Source organism: Ctenopharyngodon idella, chromosome 2 (assembly GCF_019924925.1).
Source record: "Ctenopharyngodon idella isolate HZGC_01 chromosome 2, HZGC01, whole genome shotgun sequence".
Taxonomy (NCBI): domain Eukaryota; kingdom Metazoa; phylum Chordata; class Actinopteri; order Cypriniformes; family Xenocyprididae; genus Ctenopharyngodon; species Ctenopharyngodon idella.
Window position 1 is genome coordinate 8,655,867 of NC_067221.1, and position 21,439 is coordinate 8,677,305.

Sequence of the window (21,439 nt, forward strand, 5' to 3'; positions counted from 1 at the left end):
CATATACATATACATATCTATGATTACAATAGGGTGAGAAAGAATATGTATCAATGAGAGAAACAATCCAATTTAACATATACATTATACAGTCAAGATTTCAGACCCTTGTGCATATATGAAAAAAATAATCCATTACAATAATGAAATGAATGTGTTGGTATCTTTACACTTTAAATATTACAGTAAACAATTACTTTTAGACAGACATTAAGGCTACTATGAAGAAACTTTATCACATAGTGACACTCCCACTGACTGCTGGGAAACCTTGTTCTGCACAACTGCATATATTTTCTGCCTTGATAAGCAGCTGTCATTAAATCTGGCAGGTGGCCCAGGCAAAATGAGGATAGATTTGTGCGGTGCGGCATGTGCAAAATGAGTTTTCGACTCGGAGAAAAAATACTGTCATTGTCATCAGCGACGGTATTAGAAGTGTCACTTTCTGACTGCCTGCCACTTAGGCCTGTAGGTAGCCAAAGCACTTCCCGGCTCTCCTTCTGCTGACAAATGTGAGAGACAATGGCAGTTCATCTTGTACGCGGCCTGATCTATGTGCTTGTGTAAAGGGAAAAGGATCAAATCCACATGGGGTAATTCGAGTAGGGTGAGAAGGGCTTCAATTCAGGTCACATTTCTCGCTGAGATCACCCACTGAGCACCTCTAAATAACGTCATTTGGAGAGACCACACACACACAGAGAGCTAAGAAGACATTACTATTCTGTGGTACCACACAGTTTAGACAACAGTCCATGGCACTGATTTAAAGATTTTGACTAGGAGCACTGTTGTCTTAGATTGAATTAACCTGAAATAAATGAAGAACAGAAATTAATCTTATCTTTGAAGAAATTCAATATTCTGCTTTAAACATCTGCAAAACTCTAGCGCAGTGGTCAAAACACATTCGTCTAGTGCATGTTTACATAGCAGAACAACTGAAAGAAACACAGTGGGATGCAAAAACACACAGTTGCCAAATCTACGGTTTTCCTGCGGATTATAAATTATAAATTCAAATTATATTTGAATGAAATGCTTGTATTAAACTGTTATATTCTACCAATGATAAAACTGTGCTTGATGTTAAGTTTTGTGAAGGAGGGCCACTGGTGGGGAGCTTTTGAACTGTGTTTATGATCACTACAATATAGTGATTTTCAATTTGCATAACAGTGACCTTTTATCGTTAGACATCTGGAACAGCTGTGCAAGGTCAGAGGGGCTTTAAAATCTCAAAAACTGCTTGCCAAACACACACCTAAATAACATATTTAAAATCAGAAACAAAGTCTGACATGATTAAAAATCTGACTATTCCATAAATGTTGTTTCTTATGCTCAAATAGTGTAAAAAAATAAAATAAAAAATCTATATTTCAGGTTGGTAAAGCAAGTGCACACGTGCAGTCCCAAGCGATCTTCTAACAGCAGCTGCAGTGATACAATGATGCAATTTACCAATTTGTGATTGGCTCGCTTGTTATTTTGAAAGCAGTATTTTTATTCCGCCATATTTGCACTTTCTCCCATTCAAAATAATATGAGTGAACCGTCTTGGTATATATACAACATTTGTACTGCGCAATGAAAATAGACTGCATGCTAGAACATAGCGCCATCTAACATCCAACCAGTATTTCCACTATAGTCGGTTTGAGCAAGGATACCTCACTGGAGTGAAAATTATGATATTGTGGCAACTCTAAATGTTATCATAATAGTACTTTATACTACAGGGCTGTTGAATGCTTGAATCTGATTGGTTGATGAACGTTCTAAGTAAAACACACAGCTAAAGTAGTTCCAGGCAGGTCTTGACCGCATTACATGTCCATATCACTTCGCAAAAATAATTTCAGCTATTTCAAAGGTCATTACAGCCTACAACTCCAAAAGAACCAAAACCCACAACAACACTGACCAAGCAAATAAATATAGTAAACAATAGGATAAAAACAAGATATTATTTCCATGTTTTTACAGAAAGCAGATGCTCTCTTTCTCCCGCTCTCTCTCCCACTCAACACATACAGTACGGACACACTCTCGCTAGAAAATGTGGATTTTATCAGTAAAATAGTTTAGCACCTTAAATGCTACATGACATTTCTCACTAGCGAGGTAATAACGCCGCTGTTCTTGAAGCAGATAAACTTGCAGTTTTGCTATTAGTAGAGACACTGCTGCCGAACAGTGTTGTGAGACACACAGACTCGGGTAATTCACACCGCTTAATCTGTCTTTCTCTTATAACTGCATTAGTCTGCTATCAATGGCTCAAGCCTGCTGTAAAATGACATTTTGGAATTAGCATTGGAGGCGTGGGATAAGATGCGTAAAAAATTAGTCCTACATACAAGGACAAAAACCTGACAAATGATTTGAAATACAATATCTGAACAAGGTCTTGAGGTGTGGTAACCGTAGTATAAGCAGAATAATTTACTCCGGTCCATTGAATTATTAGAAAATAATGCACAACCGAGGTTTCAACGACTCATCGTCAATTATTCCTTAATGTACCTGCATACCTCCACATATTAAATCGCAGTCCCATTTTCAGGTTTCAACAGGATGTGAAGCTGTTTTGAAAGCATTTCAATGTTGCACTGTGAACAACAGTATAGCTGTGTTGTAAGAATCAGCCATGTCCAGATTAATTGCTCTAATTGCCATGAAGTTGGTTGAGGCAGTCATCGGAGAGGCACAATCGATATCTGCATTCATCACTGGAGAATAGGCCTTGATGCATGTTATATAAATTCATCAAAATCAAAAGGCACTCCAGCAGTAATGGGAAAAGATTGAGCAGTTAATGGTGGGTGAGAGGTATAAGCTTTTCTTGCATGTCAGAGATACTCGGTCAACGGCTACTTATCATGTCTGCACTTCTTTTGTTCTGTCTTTCTTGTTTTGCATGGGAAGCTTCACAATCAATGTTTGCAGATATTTACAGTCCATTTAAGTCATTACTCTGGCATTGGTCAATGTAATGTTAATGTTTGTACCATTGTAAGAAAATTAACTTTTCCATAATGGGGGAGTAACAAGGGGTCAAAGTCTGCCTGATTTTCAATTTCCTCCATATTTGACAACCATTTAAAATTAGCAGTGTATGCTAGGGATGCAGAGTACCATGTATCAGTATAATATTAGTTATAGGCAGTTTATTGTGAATCACTATATGCATCCATTAGTGTGAATCACTATATGTATCTTGCAGCAGAGCTTCTGGTGGTTCTCTAGGCAATATCTGTGAACCCAATAAAATTGTAATTGTATGGGTCAGATATTGGCATTTCCAATATCCAGCAATTGTGATGGCTGCCAAACCAGTGGATATAGGGTGATCGTGAGTCACTCTGAAATACAATAAATCTGGTCAGGTGGAAAGTAAATAGTGGTTGCCTGCTATTTCCAACACACTTAAGATGCGATCGTAGTCTTTGTGTAAAGCATGCAATCTGTGGACAGTCAGGCAGGTTTTCATTGAAAAGCAAATACTTACAACCTCCCAGACAAAGGATGTTTTTCTACCTTTTTAGAGGAGGTTTCAAAATATAAATGTCAGCCCTGAAAAATAAAGGTATAGAATAGGATACGTGAACATCACAGCTTGACAGTTTGGTGTCACCTTGGCACAATGACATGTGGAACAGCGAGATTAGGGTCGAATTTAACCGCTTACCGCATGTCGGATTGTACTAAACTAAGAGCTCCATGCATGTCCTAAAACTTGCAGAATGCGACAAAAGAACGTAGAAAGAAAGCGTAACAGGGTCTACAAAACGCCCACTAAACAAGTCTGCGATTCACACAAAGGTTTTAAAGAAAAAGGAAAAGAGTAGATTCACAAAGCCTTATAAAAGCAGCAAGAAAGAAAAGAATGAAAAAGACAGGCCAACAAATACCATTTAAGTTGCTGAAGGCTACAAATGCTTCCTTCAGGAAGAAAGCCTGAATCGTATCCTCACTTCCCCCCTGCTGTGATAACTAAGATTTATGGTTTACCACAAGCTCTTTACTGGCATTGAGATATTACATGTAATTGCTGGTACATCAGCATAGAAGAGAGCACATGAGGTATTCCCCTGCTCTATACAGCTCTGTTGAATTATATATTTGCTTGGATCGATAAAAAACACTGATATAAGCATTCACACATGTAGCAATCTTTCTAGCAGAGCTGGAAAACCAAGGTCATTTGCTTCCTCAAATCTCACAAAGGAAGAAAAGCAAGACAGACTAATTGGAAGTCATATTCGCACTGTGATGATGATCATGAAGATGAGTTTAAGTAGACATACATCACTTTCTCTAGGAATCTGAGCAATCCATTTACTGCCATTATTGACTGTTATAAATGTGGGAGATTCAATGTGACAGAGCAATGGCAAGAGTTAAATATAGTGGAGACCGGGCTAGTTAAGGGCTGTATCGCAGTATCAAAAAGGTTTGGATTTAAAAGTCTATTGTATGGTTTGGTTTCAAACATCTAGTTTAAGTTCTTAAAGTCGCCCTTGGTTTTTAATGTTGTTCATATGTCTGTGTGGTGTTTTTAGTCTGCTTTAAGACAAACCATGTGCAAATTCATATGTCAGCACCATTGCTGAGTATTTTGTCTTTAAAACTGCAGTGATCTAAAGACAGTTTCAAAAACGTGGTTTGAAATCGCTGGTGTTTCTGACGGCACAAACTACCTTGTAACCTTGTAATTAACTATGACCGCTCTGAAGCAGGAGAGTCTCAAGAGTAGGTTATCCCGATATATTTTTCTGTTGATATGAACAATCGGGTAGATTTTGCAATATAGCGGATGTATGATGTATATTACAGTGTTATGATGAACTATGTATTTGCCTTTCTCCACTGATGTTCTAAATTGTTCAAAGCGTTTGTAACAATACTGATTTTTAGGATGCAGCTGTCTGACTCTGAGATGTCGAACGGGAACATGGTTTGTGTAACATTAGCAACACATTATTAGCTGTTTAATAATGTAGTCAAGCAAAAGGCTAATCATATTAATTGCCATTATGTGTCCGACATTGTAAAGAGTGATACCATTGTGCAGCGTTTACCTCAGTAAGTTGACCGAGTGGATCTCTGAGCTCGTGCGAGTGAGTGGAGGCGGGGCTAATTAGCATATTCATTGGTCCGCGTATACTAAATGAAGCAAGGTTGTAGAGTTACATTCAAGCTATTTTAAGCCATGAAGAATTCATTTTCACAGGAAAAAAATGGTTAAATATGTCATTTTGGTGATCAAAGATGAGTTTTAAGGGATAAAATTATTGACTACAGTGGGACTTTAAATCAGGATTGTTTTAGAAAATTCTAAATCATCATTATCGTCATCATTGTTATTATTAGCCTATTATTATTTTATATTTAATTTTGTCCAAACAAATTTTTAAATATTATTATAATATGATAATATTTTAAAATTTGTTTGGACAGAATTAAATAAAATATATAATATTGTCATATGTTGAATAATAATAATCATTTTTAATTAATATAATAATATACATTTTATTTCTCTATATATACACAGTTATTTATATATATATTTATATATATATATATATATATACACAGTTGCATGAAAAAGTATGGGAACCACTTGCAGAATCAGTGAAAATGTTTAATAATTTTAACAAAATAAGAGCGATCATACAAAATGCATGTTACTTTTTATTTAGTACTGTCCTAAGTAAGATATTTTACATAAAAGATGTTTACATATAGTCCACAAAACAAACAAATAGCTGAATTTATTAAAATAAAGTTTGGGAACCATTGGTTCTTAATACTGTGTGTGGTTACCTGAATGATCTACGACTGTTTTTTTGTTTTGTGACGGTTGTTCATGAGTCCCTTGTTTGTTCTGAGCAGTTAAACTACCCAACGCAATTCACAAAAATCCTCCAGGTCCTGCAGATTCTTCAATTTTTCATTTAGTACTGCCGTACTAAACAAACAGTCGTAGATCATCCAGGTAACCACGCACAACTGTACATATATATATATATATATATATATATATATATATTCATGTTGCTTTTCGTCTGGGGGTCATCATGCCAACATTTTTCCTTTTTTTCTGGCTTCTTTTCTCTTTTGATCTTAATTGTTTCAGTAAGTGGAAGAAACAGTTTGACAGCATTCATTCAGCTGCAATAGCAGTGCAACAAAGCAGAGCAAATAAGTAATGTCTTTGACATCAAATGCTCAACTCAAAGACTTGCAAGCACATCATAACCTCAGGGGCCCTAAAAATAGGCATGCAATAAAATATTTTCCTTTTCTTCTTTTCTGAGACTATTTCTCAATGATATAAACACAATGTAATGACCCTGTTAGGGTTCTGTTGTTTATGTGCTTCAGTTCATTGTTTTGCTTATGTAAAGGAAGCACCATTTAACCACACACCTGTTCAATTCATAGAACCATCTGGACTTGTTTGTATTAGTGTGCATCTACAATCAAAACTGCGGATCATGTATGAAAAATTACACATGCTTACAGTATGTAAATACATAATATGCATAGTTAGCTCATAAGCAGCATGCACACAGTTTTGTTTTCCAGTCCTAAATCCTGTGTGGCAGATCTCCACTTCACTTCTCTGCAATTATTTGTCAGAATAACTGTAGACAAATAGTGAAACCAAGGATTTTCTTGTGTAAAGATGCCAGCCGACTGAGTAGATCCATCAGAGTTCTGTTCCTGGAAAACATCAGGGGTCACTGAACTGCTTCCTCTCAAACATGTGATGTCACCCCTGCTGTCAGAGCACTAATGTGGGCAGGAGACTGAGCTCCAGTGCCATGCAGACTTCAATACAGCCCTGAGCCTCAAAAAAAATGTCTTTAAAGATAAAGGCAGCAGTCTGACAGAAACATATGATAGAACTGAAATGTTTCCTTAGCTATAGGTAACGAAAAAAGCTGTAAGCAGCTAAAGCCTTAATCTCAAGGCATCCTTAAAGTAGAGAAATAACATACAGTAGCATACCATAGTATATGCCTCCCATCTGAAGGCCAGATGACTGGTGATATTTCATAAAGTTAAATTGTATATTTGTGTGACGTTATCTCGCTCAATATATGGCACTGACTCTGAATCATTTTCCTCAGGTGATAGGTTATTTGAAAATAGCTGCTCTTCCCACTTTAATTCATCTCTCTGCGTGCATGAAACTTCAAACAGTTACTTCAAATAAGTTGCAGACCACCTAATGCTTTTGTTATTTTTAATCCTACTGACCTTGCATGGAAGCTGAGAATAATATTTTATAATGAAATTCAGAGGCGTATTGAGAGGGGAGAGGGAGTTTATAACTTTCTGTGAGTGGTGGAATACTGAGTGAGACCTGCTTTACTCACATACAGCAGACGAGAGGAGACACTGTTTTCTGCGGAACGTCTTTTTTTTTTTTTTTTTTTTTTTTTTTTTTGCTGTTGTTGCTTTTCATTTTTGAGCCTGATTAATCAACAAAACCACAAACAGGAATAAGGTACAAATAATGAACCAAATTGGGCCAGAATACAAATTGTCATAATTTCATTTATGTTATTTTTGCATATTTATTTATTTATTTATTTTTATCAAATTGACTAGGGCTGGGACAAGTACATCGATGCATCATGAATCAAGAAATGATTCTGGATCGATTCTGATAGTTTCCGTATGTATCGCAATTCTCTCTCAAACTGATTCTGAGCTTAGTTTTCAACAGCAGATGGCACTGCGTACTTTAGAAACAGCAGTATTCTGCTTCCTTCCAATTCCTTACACACACAGTACTTGAACCATCTATAAAATAATCATTCATAAAGTTGAAGCGAATTACAGGGGTGTTTGCAGCGGGCTGTTTACATTAATCTTGCGTCATAAAAGCATTCTGAGGTGCAAGTACATTCTCAGCCGAACGCACGAGCGGCCTTCTTCGTGAGCATTTGAGCATGCAGCTAAAAAATAGCCTAGAGCGTCATCTGCTGTTCAAAACTGAGCTCAGAATCAATTTGTGATGCATTTGGAAAATATCAGAAACGATCCTCGAATTGCGATGTATCGATAATATTGTCCCAGCCCTAAAATTGACAGTAAAAGCAACTTTTAAAAAATGGTGATTTTCAATTTCACAATAGTCTAACTAAATTTTGACCATCTTTGGGACATGAATATTTAAAAAACTAGTTTAAAACCATGGTTTGTGTGTGGATGTATGTGTGTGTGTGTGTGTATATATATATATATATATATATATATATATATACACACACACACACAAATATACACACACATACACACACACACACACACACATAGTCAAACCAAAATTTGTTCGGACACCCTGAATATTTCATTCATTATTACAGTTTATTCACTATAGTTTAAAAAATTGTAATAAAATATGACAAGATCTCAGAGTTAAACTGTGTCAGAAAAAAATAATCTTAATTATGTCAGATAACACTTAAGTAAAACATGGTCAGGCCAAAGTGTCTGAATAATTTTTATCAATTTTACTGGTAGTCCACTGTATGAAGAATTTTTGGGTATAATATGTCACAGTTTACTTTATTTTGCTATCCTCACTTACATAAATGAACTATAGTGTCCTGCACCCACTAGTAAAAATATATCAAAAATATAAAAATGTCTTAATACAAATTTTTGGTTTGACTGTATACGTTTATTTTATTAAGCACCTCCATTCACTGACAATTAGTTGAAATAAATAAATAAATAAATGTTGTTGTTTTTTTTTTTAGGCCCAATTTTGTATCCTGTTTTGTTTACGGTTTGTGTTTGTGAGCTGAATAACCTATACAACCCTAAATCGGGGTTTGCTAGTTCGGTGCCAAACGTTGGCTTGGAGTTATTAATAAACTTACATTTAAACTTATTATTAAAGAAGAATATCTGTCGGATATTTTTTTTTTTCCTTACAATTAAGCTGGGTAGCTGGGTTCAGTGGTTGAGATTTATGAATGCAGACAACACTACAGTTTGTGTAAAAATTGAGAAAATGGAATGAGATTATTTACTTGACTCCCAGCCGTGCTGCAGGAGAGATCCAAATAATGGTATTCCTTAATACTAAATTGGTAGAGGATGCCAAGTATAGCCAGACCCCTGCTGAGCCTCAATAATTTGCAACTAAACCGAATCATGCAAACTTATCCTCCAGCCTAGGAAAAAAATGCCACTTAACTTTAGTTTCCAAACTCACAAGCATTTATATCTCGAGGAAGTCACACATTGTAATTTCTCTCTCTCTTTAATGATGTGAGCAGTGGCTTGTATGACAGCACAGTCCATTCGGGTTTGATGCATATGCTGCAGCCACCCACCGATGCCTGTTTTAGGTTTTAAGGGTTTCATTCATCCTCCTGCCCCATTTAAGTTCAGACCAGGCCTCAGTGCACCTCAAACTCATAATGACATGATGGCCTGATATGCTACATGGTAATGGCCTATTAAGAAAAACAAGCAGCACTATAATTTCTGCTAACTTAGAAGCATGGGGTGATTAAAATGATCATTTTACTTAAACCAAGAATACCCAGGCTGCAGTATGGTTATGTATGATTTTAAAAATCTAGCACTTTTCATTGCATGGCAGATAAATCTTTTAAAACTAACTATAAAAAGACTTGCTTATATATTTAATGGAATTGAGTACTCTGCTGTGTAACCCACAGTAAACATGTTTTTCTTTTTTCTATCTTTTTTTTTTTTTTTTTTTTTCTTGTGAGTGTACTTGCAACTGTGGACATAATTATAAATTTACGTTATGTCGCACCACAATGCCCGCTGCCAATATTTTACAGCATATGAGCAAGCATTTCAAGTGTTTTATGCTCCTCTCCAGACTTTGATAGGCAAAAATTACTGTTTTAGTTAGGATTGATCTCCTTTATGAGATTTTGGAGGCTGAGACCTCAACAACACAGCTTGGCCTTGCTGAAAGCACCCACCGGAGTACCATAAGCAGCGATCGCAGTGCACAGCACCAAGACAAAGAGGCTAAAGGCTCTATATTTATGGCTTAGGGTTTCAGCAACAGCAAGAGAGGAGTATATTTCAGTGACTGCTCTGGAGCTCTGATGACAGCAGGAGTGGAGGAAACAGTATTTTATCAGAGACAAGCTCCTGCGACGGTTCATTCTTATTCTAAAAGCTATATAGACTCTTTCAACAGATTACCATCTATGCATTATAATAGCATTCCTGGCCTTGCATTTCTTTTTTAGCATTTAAAGAAAGATGTTGCATTCCTCGTTTTTATCTTGTGGTTTTTATGTTGAATACACCCACAATGGCAAACCTTTATACATATGCAGGGTTGTTTTTTTCACAGTTTTAGTCATAAGTTTAATCTTTCAAAGTAAATGTCATATTCATACATTCACACATAGTCAATTGTAGTCTGACTAAATGACATCTAATTTTGGTACAAAAAGTGCAAAATTAAACCAAAACAACGTGAACTGCCCTTGTGAAACCCTGAGCTCTTGAAATAATCTGTTATTTAAATGGTGATTAAATTATATAAAGAAAGCGATCAAAGAATGCTCCCTTTACAATCACTAGAGCTGTCAATCAAACAGCGAGCGCTGGAGCTATCAATCAAACAGCGCAAGTTTATCAGTGACTGAGTTCTGGACACACACCAAAACTCCCGTTTTATTCAACGAATCTCTTAGTTACATCGTGTTTGCACTGTTAGTTACAATGAAAGCATTCGTTAGTGTACAGAAATTGAGTTGCAATGACGAGATCACTGCTTTCATGTGCTCAACAACATGTCTGTGATCAGCTGTTCATCAGTGCAATCTTTCATGCCATGATTGAAATATAATGCCATAGATCTAAATGTAATGCAGCACTTTTCACGATTAGTTAACCTTGAGAACTGTAATAGTAAAAACGTGCTAAAAGATTTTGAGTGAGTAATACTTAGCTATTTCATATGCAAAGATGTTAGCCATCACAGAAGTGGGCGTTTACACCGAAGTCTCACAGCAGACGCGCCCCTTAAAACAGAGCGTTCAAATCAGAGGGCTAAAATCAGGATAGGAAAAATGCCTTTTATTTATAAATTATGATCATTTTTGGATGTAAAAAGCATACTAACATTATAAGTGCACCCCAGGAAACGTTATAAAACAATAAAACAATGCAGTTGAATGACCCCTTTAAACTAAAACTAGTAATAAATTGAAAATGAAAATTAAATGAAAAGTGTCGATTACGACATTAAATTTAGATCTGCTCATGCTGCATCATACTTTTTATACATTTTACAGCATTGTACACTATAACCAATCACACAGAACTCTGTTGAGCTTATGAATGCAATGGCCAATCGGAGGCATTAAGATAAGTAATCGCTGAAACACTGGAGTTTTGTTCAGTGCGCGAAGAAAATGTATGTTTTGCTGCATTAGGTAAGGGTAAGGCAATAGGCTATTATTGTTCAAACTGGCTGCCATGCCAAATCACATGCTTGCCTGTTCAAATTATAGTGGTTTGTGAACATGACCACTTTAATAACAAGAGCGTTTATGCTGGGATGTGTAGGCTGTTGATAGGCAACACGTAACTATTTCATGCATTTTACAGCGTTGTGCAATATAACCAATCACACACGACTCTGTTGAGCTTATGAATGCAATGGCCAATCAGAGGCGTTAAGATTAGTAATCGCTGAAACACCGGAGTTTTATTCAGTGCGCGAGCTGAAGTCTGACTGAATTCTTCACTCTCACAAATACTATCATCATAAACATAAACAGATTTGGTGACTGTGCTCTTGAGAGCGTCGAAACTAATATAAATAGGTTTTTCTATTTACAACATATTCTTTCAGCGTAGAGCAATGTAGCCAATCACAAACACATCTGATGTTTTCTTTTGATTTTTGTCCAGTGCTGAGATCTACACACTCAAATCCTCTTGTTTATAATTATAACTACAAAAGTGTAGACATTATGTATAGGCTAAATAAGATATGTATTGTACAGTCAGCATAATATATAAACAGAGTTTTGTTAGATTGAGACGAATTAAGATGAGCGACAGCTTAGTGATTATAAAAGGGAGCGCTTCTATGCACGCTTTCTAGGCAATAATCCATTCAGAATTTAAAGAAAATGTATGTTTTGCTGCATTAGGTAAGGGTAAGGCAGTAGGCTATTATTGCTCAAACTGGTTCAAACTATAGTGGTTTGTGAACATAACCACTTTATTAACAAGAGTGTTTATGCTGGGATGTGTAGGTTGTTGATAGGCAACACATAACTATTTCATGACATTCTATTTAAATGTGTTTTTAAGGAGGAATCGCATCTAGCCTTACCCTAGAGTTAGTTCACCCTCCGCCCATGCTTAGGAGAAGTGCAACAACCCTGACTTAAGAATCCAATATGGCTGCTCAGTGCAGTGAAACAGTAGTAAAATACTGTTTATTAGCACTTCAGTTTGTCTGTGTCTCAATAAACTCAGTGGTACAGACACACAGTACTATCTAACCTCTATTTGTGGACATGATACTTAGGCATTACCTGTGCAAAATATCACTTTTTTATGTGTTTGTGCAATGTGATCTCATTAGAATACGTGTGTATTTTTACGTAAAGTGCGGTTATACCACACGTACATTCACTTACCTTTTCATACACACAAAAACGTACAACTTTGACGTATTGATAGCACTAAAACGTAAAAATACTTACATATTAACAGCAATAAAATGTAAATCATGTAACGTAAAGTGTGAATGTATATGAATTCCCATGTATTAATATTAAAATCGTGGCATTAATGTTTTAAATCTGTTGTATTCAATTGCCTTATCAATACATGTTTTTAGTCGAATTTATTAAATGCAGTTTACTCATCTACTTAATATGAAAATAACATTTCTGTTCGTGATTTGTGCTGCAAACTCGTTTCGGAGGATTACATAATGTTAAACAAGACTACAATTTGAAACATTATGAATAAAATTTCTGTAATTGTTTAACCATTTTGTAATATTTAGTTTGTTTGCTGTGCGACACAGAAGGCGTTTTCTCCTATGCAGCGACTGACAATACAACCGTAAGATACACCAAAGCACAACATAAATTCACAAATCACATCCATTTTATTCGTTTGCTGTACTCCATATCTTTGGAATCCATATGTTTGTATGGAACAGATCCGAATTCAGCCCTTTATCCATCAATCTTCATCTTCATTCTCAGCAGCAGCGAGCGTCACAATCAAAGCCCGTGCTCATTAATATTTCAAATTTGAAAGTAGCGCCACCCTCGAGAAGCTTTACGACATGGTTTACGGGACTGATATCGAACGCTCATTGGTTCTCACCTGCTTCGTCACAGATTGCGATATGCTGTGTTTCAGTGGATTGACATTTGAAATGAGTGCGCGCCTTCACGGAGAGAAGCCGGTGTTGTGCCAAATTTCGACTCCCTGCCAAATTATTACCCCCTTCGTTGAAATCGCTACCTGATTGCCTCATCCTAACCCCACCCCTAATCCTAATCCCTCCCCCACACCTATTCCTAAACCTACTAACACTAGGGGTCATAATTTGGCAGGAGGGTCAGAATTTGGCACAACACCGGATTCATCATATTTTCATGGATTATGAAGTTAAATTCTGCTCTGTACCCTATAAAAAACTATTACTGCCAGAGAGGACTGCGACTGCAAGTCATCATCATTTGAACTACTTTTGGTACCACTTTTGACATTTTCGCAATAAATAAATTATTGTGATTACGGTTGTTTGTCTGTTATTCTTTTATATAAAACAGTACGGAGTTTTAAGAAATGGTTATGGGTAGGTTTAGGGGTAGGTGTAGGATTAGCGGCTCAAAATATCATTTTAATGTTATATTTTTACAACAATTGTCATTTTCCTACACATTTCTGTCCATTATGTTTTAATATGCTGTATAAAATGGGTATGTTTAGGTTCGGGATGGGGTTTAGGGATCTTACATTTATCTACAAAACGATAAAATGGAAATTATACATATATCTTTATGACATGAAAGATTTGTAAATATTTTACGTTTTTTCGCTGTAAAAACTTTACGTTTTAGTGCTATAATTACGTCAATATTGTACATTTTAGCACCTTTCTAAACGTACAAAAATGTACGTTTTGTGTCTTTGAAAGTTACGTATTAATACCTACGTATTAACAATGAGACCTGGCTGGTTTGTATTCTGAAAGAGCAAGCACAACAAAGGTTTGCCTGTGAGCGTCCATCTTAGTGTTTTGACTTCTGTACTGGAACATGGTGTGATGTGATTCCCATCTCCTACAACCTTCTTCCAATCCGAGGTAAATGGAATGTAGCATTAGTTGAAGAATTATCTCCGTTGTTCACTTCGCGATCTTTTGCATGTAACTAGTTTGAGGAAAAATAACGCAGTAATTTCACTGACGAGATTACCTTGTATATACACAAAGCCAACTTTTGTTTGTCTGTATGATTCAAAGGCTTGGGCTGATGCCTAGAAATGTAACAACACATACGAATGTGGTTGTCATTGGAATGTGTTAAAATGGTGAGTCCATAAAAATCTGTCATTGTCTCATTGCCAGGCTTATTTCACTATACCTCGGTTCCTTCACAGACTTGAAACGGTGTCTTGTTCATGTCACAAATGTCTTCTTCTGCAATTACAAGGAAAACTCAATTCTGCATTAATGTTCAGGGAAAAAATGTGCCCGGTTGACTGATTAACAGAGCGAATATCCTTCATTTCGTTCTAACACTGCAAGAAATGTCTAATCAGGACCCTGTCACTATAGTCAGCTTCTCCAGACGAGCCGTAATTCAGCCACCCTGCCGTTACTTGTGCTTTGATCAATCTGTGAATTATGCCCTGTCCTCTGGGAGCCACCAAATTTTCACCGGCTTTAAATTCATATTCCACTTGGAGATATAAAAGACGTATAGAGGCCAGGCGGCACTGTGTGTTCTGCAGGGTGTCCGATGAAGATAACAAGACCGCTTCCTCCCATGAAGAGCAAAAAGCGCTCATTTGAATATATTATACAGGTGTCCTGCTTTCTCGTTGAGAAAGAAAAAAAAAAAATCCAAGCAATACTAAGCTGAAGGGCAGAAGAAGGTACATCCTTAATCTGTCTTTGTCCTGACATAACAGTTTAATTTATTTTTAAACAGTAATGTAAAAAGACTGTAAACTAGTAGAAGAAATTCCAAACAACTTCTTTGCACTAAATGCAACTTCTGTGGAGTTTGGGGCTGATAATTGTTTCTTTCTATTTAGATGCAAAACAGTTCATTACAGCTATAATGAATTTGCGAGCCCTATTTGCATCTGATAAAAAAAAAAAAGTATAACGCCATTTTATAATAGGTAATTTCAACAATATCGCCTGCATCTGCTTTCAGCCTGATATCAAAAGTTAAAGTTCCTCATTGCATCTACTTGAGAATAGTTTGCACCGCTCTGATGGTTTGCTTATAATTACAAAACGAAATCAGGCCATACCTGCAGGGACGCTTGGCTCGGTTAGACAGCTGTCTAACGCACAAAAAAGGCATATCACTGCAGCTTTATGCACACAATGAACACATTTAGCTCAAGTCTAAGAGGCACTTTGAAACTGAATATCTAAAATAAAGGAGAACACAAATAATTGCACTGGGTTTGCGTAGAGATTTCATTTCAAATAAATCATGACTGTCTAAGAAAAACTTTGTTGGGGATAATCTGATAGTTCCGTTGTCTTCGTGCCATGTTAGATTTTCCCTGTGAGATTGCTATAGGGGAGACCGGGGCTAGTTGTCACACTTTTTTACTCCAGTGAATATTTCTCTGGATGGGTCCATTTCTATATAGGCACATACCTTCAAAACAACAAAAAAAAAAACTTGTACTTTTCCATTGTTGATTTCGACTTTTGCTATACAATACAGTTAATTCCACCTTTTGCCAAATGGGGCTAGCTGTCACAATGAAATATTCCATTAAACAGCCGATCAAAGCGCAATTTAAATGGTAAAACAATTATGAAACACAAAACAATGCATAGAACAGCAGAAATGTAAAAGGTAACATGCAAAACTTAGGGCTGGGCAATATGGCAAAAAAATAAAATCTTGATTATTTTCAGAATGATTGAACGATTCACGGTTTCAATTTCATTTTTTTTTAAAAAATGTTTAACTAGTCAACTTAAAAATGTAACTACAATATGATTCAAGTAACATTCTCTTTACTAACCATCTAGTTAAAAAAAAGTTCTATTCCAAGTGATTCCAAGTTCCAAGTCTATTCCACACCTGAAGTGATCAAGTAAATCGGGATAAAAATGTCGATTGTGTACAGATGTAATGTGTTGTATTCTGAAAAGTATCTGAGAATCAATAAAAGTAGTAGACATGGTCTAAATGTAAAACAAATGACTTGTTATTTGTTAAATATCTTTGCAGAAAATATGCATGAAATATGAAGGCAAATGTTGTACAAACTTATCTGAAACATATCCTATATACTCATAAATAATATAAAATAAGAAAAATGCTAAATATTTCTTAGCCAAAAAGTAATAGCAGTTATCATTGCTGTATTGTCAACATGTCTAATTTTTATTCAAAAACGCGATTTCTCGATTTAAAAATAATAAAATCATGGCAAAACTGAATTTGAATTTGAATTAATAGAAAAATTTGGAAAAATCGCCAAGCCCTAGCAAAACTGTCAAAATGTTTTGACCAACAAATATTGAGATTTATTAAATAATTGGACTTCTGACTTTTTATTAATTTATTAATTCATTTATTTAATCATTTGATTGTTTGTTATAACAAATCATAGTTTGAAAGGAAGTCTTTCTTATCTTGACCTGATGTCCAGTCTCAGAGTGTTGACACTCTATGGTAGTTGGCAGTCTATAGTTACATCAGCAGACAGCATTGATTCCTTTTCCTTCAGCTGTCTTTGTAGTTTTCAAAGTCCATACCACGTGGAGATGTAACACAGGATGCAATATAAGAAATAACTGTAATGTAAAGTGTAAATGTCAAAGTTTTCTCCTCCATGATCCTATATAAGAAGGGGCTGTTGTTGTTGTTTCATGGTAACCATGAACACCATAACACACAAATACTTTTTCATCGGCGTAACTTTGTTTTAAAAAGTGGGTGGGACAGGAGTGAGAAGTGGGACCTTCAATAGTACATTGAGTTTAATTTATCGACATAGAACTCATGTTTATTGTGATAGCTTCATCCTTACATCTACTATAATATATATTGTTAGTCCCGAGATTCTTCATGTTAGAAAATAAATACATAGATTCGTGATGGTAGAACTTTTGTTAAGCATGCCAGAGGTTCTGGCTTCTAATCGAATCCGCCCTTATATAGTTTTTTATTATTATTATTATTATTATTATTATTAAAACCAAAGATGTTCATCAGTGATTGTATATCAAGAGCAGGAACACATTTATGTGCCAGAACGCCTCTTATTTAACACAAAGGAATTAAACTAATACTCTGCTAGTCAACTAAATACATTTAATTTGTATTACATCTGTACTGCGAGATGTTTCAAAAAGTGGTGGGGACAATATTGACCCTTGCAAAAAGTGATGGGGACATGTCCCACCCACAAATTACACCTATGCTACTTTCCCAATAAAGGGACCTAATTCTGAACAGACACATTTAAGAATCGTCACCTGTACCAGCATTCAGGCCTGCGCTATATCTGCAAGAGGAATCGGTGTTTCTTTTTTTGAACATAATGAGCATGAATGCGGTTATGTCCTTACACGTCCATAGACAGCTAGTGCAAGTTCCCATTTCTCCTTGTTCATAGAAATTTGAAGTACTAATGTACAAAATGAGAATGTGTTTTGAGGAAAATAACCTCATCATTTCATCTGACATTTTTAGGAAGGGCTAAATAGTCCCTAAATTTGAACATAAAGTCATAAATGCCAGAATATGGCAGAAAAGGGAAGAAAAGTTCAAATTGTAAATGTGCTGCTGTGAATAATGAGATCTCCAGCAGAATATGGGCAAGGAGATAAAGAGAGAGAGAGAGAGAGAGAGAGATTTGACTATTAAACAATGGAAGGCAAAAGAAGAAAGGTGGTGAGAGAGGGAAGAGAGAGAGGGAGTGAGAAAATCTCATAAAAGCACTGCTGCATATGGCTACATTTTATGTCGGTATGTGGGAAAGGGACAGTAGTTATATGATCAGGTACAGAACGAACCGCTATGGTTTTATTGGGTTGCATTAGCATACCACAACCCTGATCTCAGCCCCTGTAGGCTTATGTTTGGAATATACATGTAAATATTAAATGCTTGCTTTTGTTATCTCGTAATGAAAGCAAGTGTGCTGCAAATCAGATTCATGGAGCGATAAAGCATCTGTTCAGATGTAAGAATACAGTAACTAAAAAAAAATGTCATTGAGCTCATTCATTCAACGAATGCAAAGCCTTCTTTCTAGCTAAATAACCAAACCGAATAACTTATTGAACTTATTGCCAGTGAATAACTAAAAAAAGCAAAATACTGTAATAATAATTTAAAAATGAATAAATATTTTTAAAAAAAATGGTAAATATCATTATTAATATTGTTTAAATAGGCTAGATGTTTAATTAGGTGAGGAAATGCTTTCATGCTGGAGGTTCAATAGGCACATATTTATCATTGTTAGTTTTATATAACCAACATCACATTAGCAAACAACATGATTATGCACTGCCAGACCACCCTGATAATTGTAATACAATTATGTTGTGACACTGGTCACTGTAGGCTTTTCTTCTGCTGTCAGAGTCAAACAGACACACATGCTTAGACAAAATGACAGGGGAAGAGAAGAAGAAAAGGGGAAGCTGAGCTTAAACTGAGCTTAACAGACAGTCTAAGCCAATGCTAATGTTATCTGTGTGATTTAGTCTTGTGCGTGGGAGCCTCTAGGCTCAGTGCTCATGGGATCATTGCACATTGTAATGCACTGTGACACCAATGGAGCTCTTTCTGCTTGGCTTTACGATGAAAAAACTCAGGGGGATTGGGGTTTGTCTCCTCAGAGCTGCACAAATGTCTTCATTTCTCTCCTTTTCTGAGGAATGCTAATGTCTTTTTAAGTGGCCCAAACGCCTGATAACTCGAATTTGATAATTCCCCTAATGTTTTACTGTTTACAGCTTGTATAACATTTTGCAATGGAAGGTGTGGGGAAAATCTGTTAAGAAGTATGAGTTTTTCATTGAAACTGTCTGTGCTGAAGACAGATTAGCTTGTCCTTATTTCACGTAGTGATCAATCAGCAGTGCACAATGATTGTCAAAAGTTTTAATAAAACCTCACTTTATGTTGCTGCTATATAGTTTGGTGATATGTATTGAGTCAAATGATCAACATTTTTGTCTCTGCTGTTTTTTTTCCCTACAACACCCACAATGAGTTGCTCAATAACTCATGCATTCATATCATGAGCCATCTCATGTCCTCTTATCTCACTAGATTTGAAGCTCATAACAGCTCAATATATTCACCTTCTCCAAGGTTTCACCGGAATAATAACCATAATAACATTTCTCCCTCTCCTTCTGTTTTTCAGATGAGTTCAAGGCCTTTCTCAAGAAATTGCCAACAGATCATTTTGTAAACACCTCTGCCGTCTTAAAGTTCTGGACATCAGATCTGGTCCTGCAGAGACGTTATGGTCTGCTGGAGGCGAGCACTAAAGTGGTGCTGGGAAAAGCCATCAAGATAGTGCGCAAACTCTTCGCTCTCAGCAAGCGCTGTCCCACACAGCCAAAGATCAGCCTGCCTAGAGAAAGGTACAAGGACATATGATCTCTTTGTTGATGTTTTTTGCAAAGCGTGTAAAGTAGCATGTACAACATGGGATTTAGAAAACATCAATTAAATGGATAGCTCATCCAAAAACTAGTGCTGTCAAATCTAATTAATCTAATCTAACATAAAAGTTTGTGTTTACATAATATATGTGTGTGTACATATATTATTATATTTTTATGCATATATTAAATATACACCAATCAGGCATTACACTAACACTGACAGGTGAAGTGAATAACACAGATTATCTCTTCATCACAGCACATGTTAGTGGGTGGGATATATTAGGCAGCAAGTGAGCATTTTGTCCTCAAATTTGATGTGTTAGAAGCAGGAAAAATGGGCAAGCGTAAGGAATTGAGTGAGTTTGACAAGAGCCAAATTGTGATGGTTAGACGACTGGGTCAGAACATCTCCAAAACTGCAGCTCTTGTGGGGTGTTCCCGGTCTGCAGTGGTCAGTATCTATCAAAAGTGGTCCAAGGAAGGAAGAATGGTGAACTGGCGACAGGGTCATGGGCGGCCAAGGCTCACTGATGCATGCGGGAGATTGTTGTATAAGACGTATAAGATTGTTGGCTGTTTCACTCTCAATATATACAACATTGTGTGGTTTATTTAGACTATGGCTTAGAGGTATTGAAGCTGCACTATTGCATGGTTCAGCTGTTGTTCTTATAGGACAATTATTTGTTTTTTGATTCTGCAAAGAAAAGGTTGCCAGGTATCTGAATTTGTGGGGAAAACAAAGAGAGATGAGAAATGAGACTGGAGGATATTAAAGTGACTGAATGGTGTGCCTGAAGAGTGGTCACCGTGCACACTATAATCAAGAGCTCCACGCAAGTGACAGGTTGTAGTTAGCATCCTTCAGCTTGAAGACTTTCACTCCATTGAGACGGCTTTCCCCTGCACAAGGAAAAACACACTAGAACTCACCCAAACTGAGCCATAGGGCTTTTCACACTTGAAATAGTTAACCCTGGGTCATTCTAAACTCCGGGTAAATGGAATCCTGGATTACAGTATCTTCATTCACATTTCACACTGCTCATAATATACCTGGGGTTAACAGTTAATCCTGGGTGTTTATAAGCTGCCGTTTCACATTGCACATTCCTAATCCCCGGGTTAAAGTCCTTATTTGAATATTTGTGGTGTCAGTGTTACTGACTGGACAAACGCAGCACGTGACCTGTTTACATGACGGCTCTAGCATTGCATGCCCTCATATTACACATTGCTGACTGTAATATCAAGAGCAGGGTTTCATAACCCCGTGTAAAAAGGTGCTAACCCCACTTCTAAATTACAAGTGTGAAACGCTCCTTTACCCGGAGTTAAAACATTTTTTTAGAACGATGATAACCCAGGGTTAAGCACAGTGTGAAAAGCCCATGTGTTTCTTAGAAATCTTGAATGTGAGCCTCTGTAATGTCATTTACATATTTGTTGGTCATATGTTCAGAAAAAAAATATATATATTTTGATTCAAAAAGACAATTCTATATTTGAGAGATCAAT

The 21,439-nt window shown here is 36.3% G+C and overlaps 1 protein-coding gene across 1 annotated transcript in view; it reads left to right on the forward strand.

The window, feature by feature from the left end:
* brinp2 (bone morphogenetic protein/retinoic acid inducible neural-specific 2) overlaps positions 1 to 21,439 on the forward strand; it is a 107,369-nt gene that overhangs the window by 78,664 nt on the left and 7,266 nt on the right. The window contains exon 7 of the mRNA XM_051872763.1: positions 19,672 to 19,894. Coding sequence (XP_051728723.1) covers positions 19,672 to 19,894 — 223 coding nt within the window. The remainder of the gene's footprint in view (positions 1 to 19,671; positions 19,895 to 21,439) is intronic.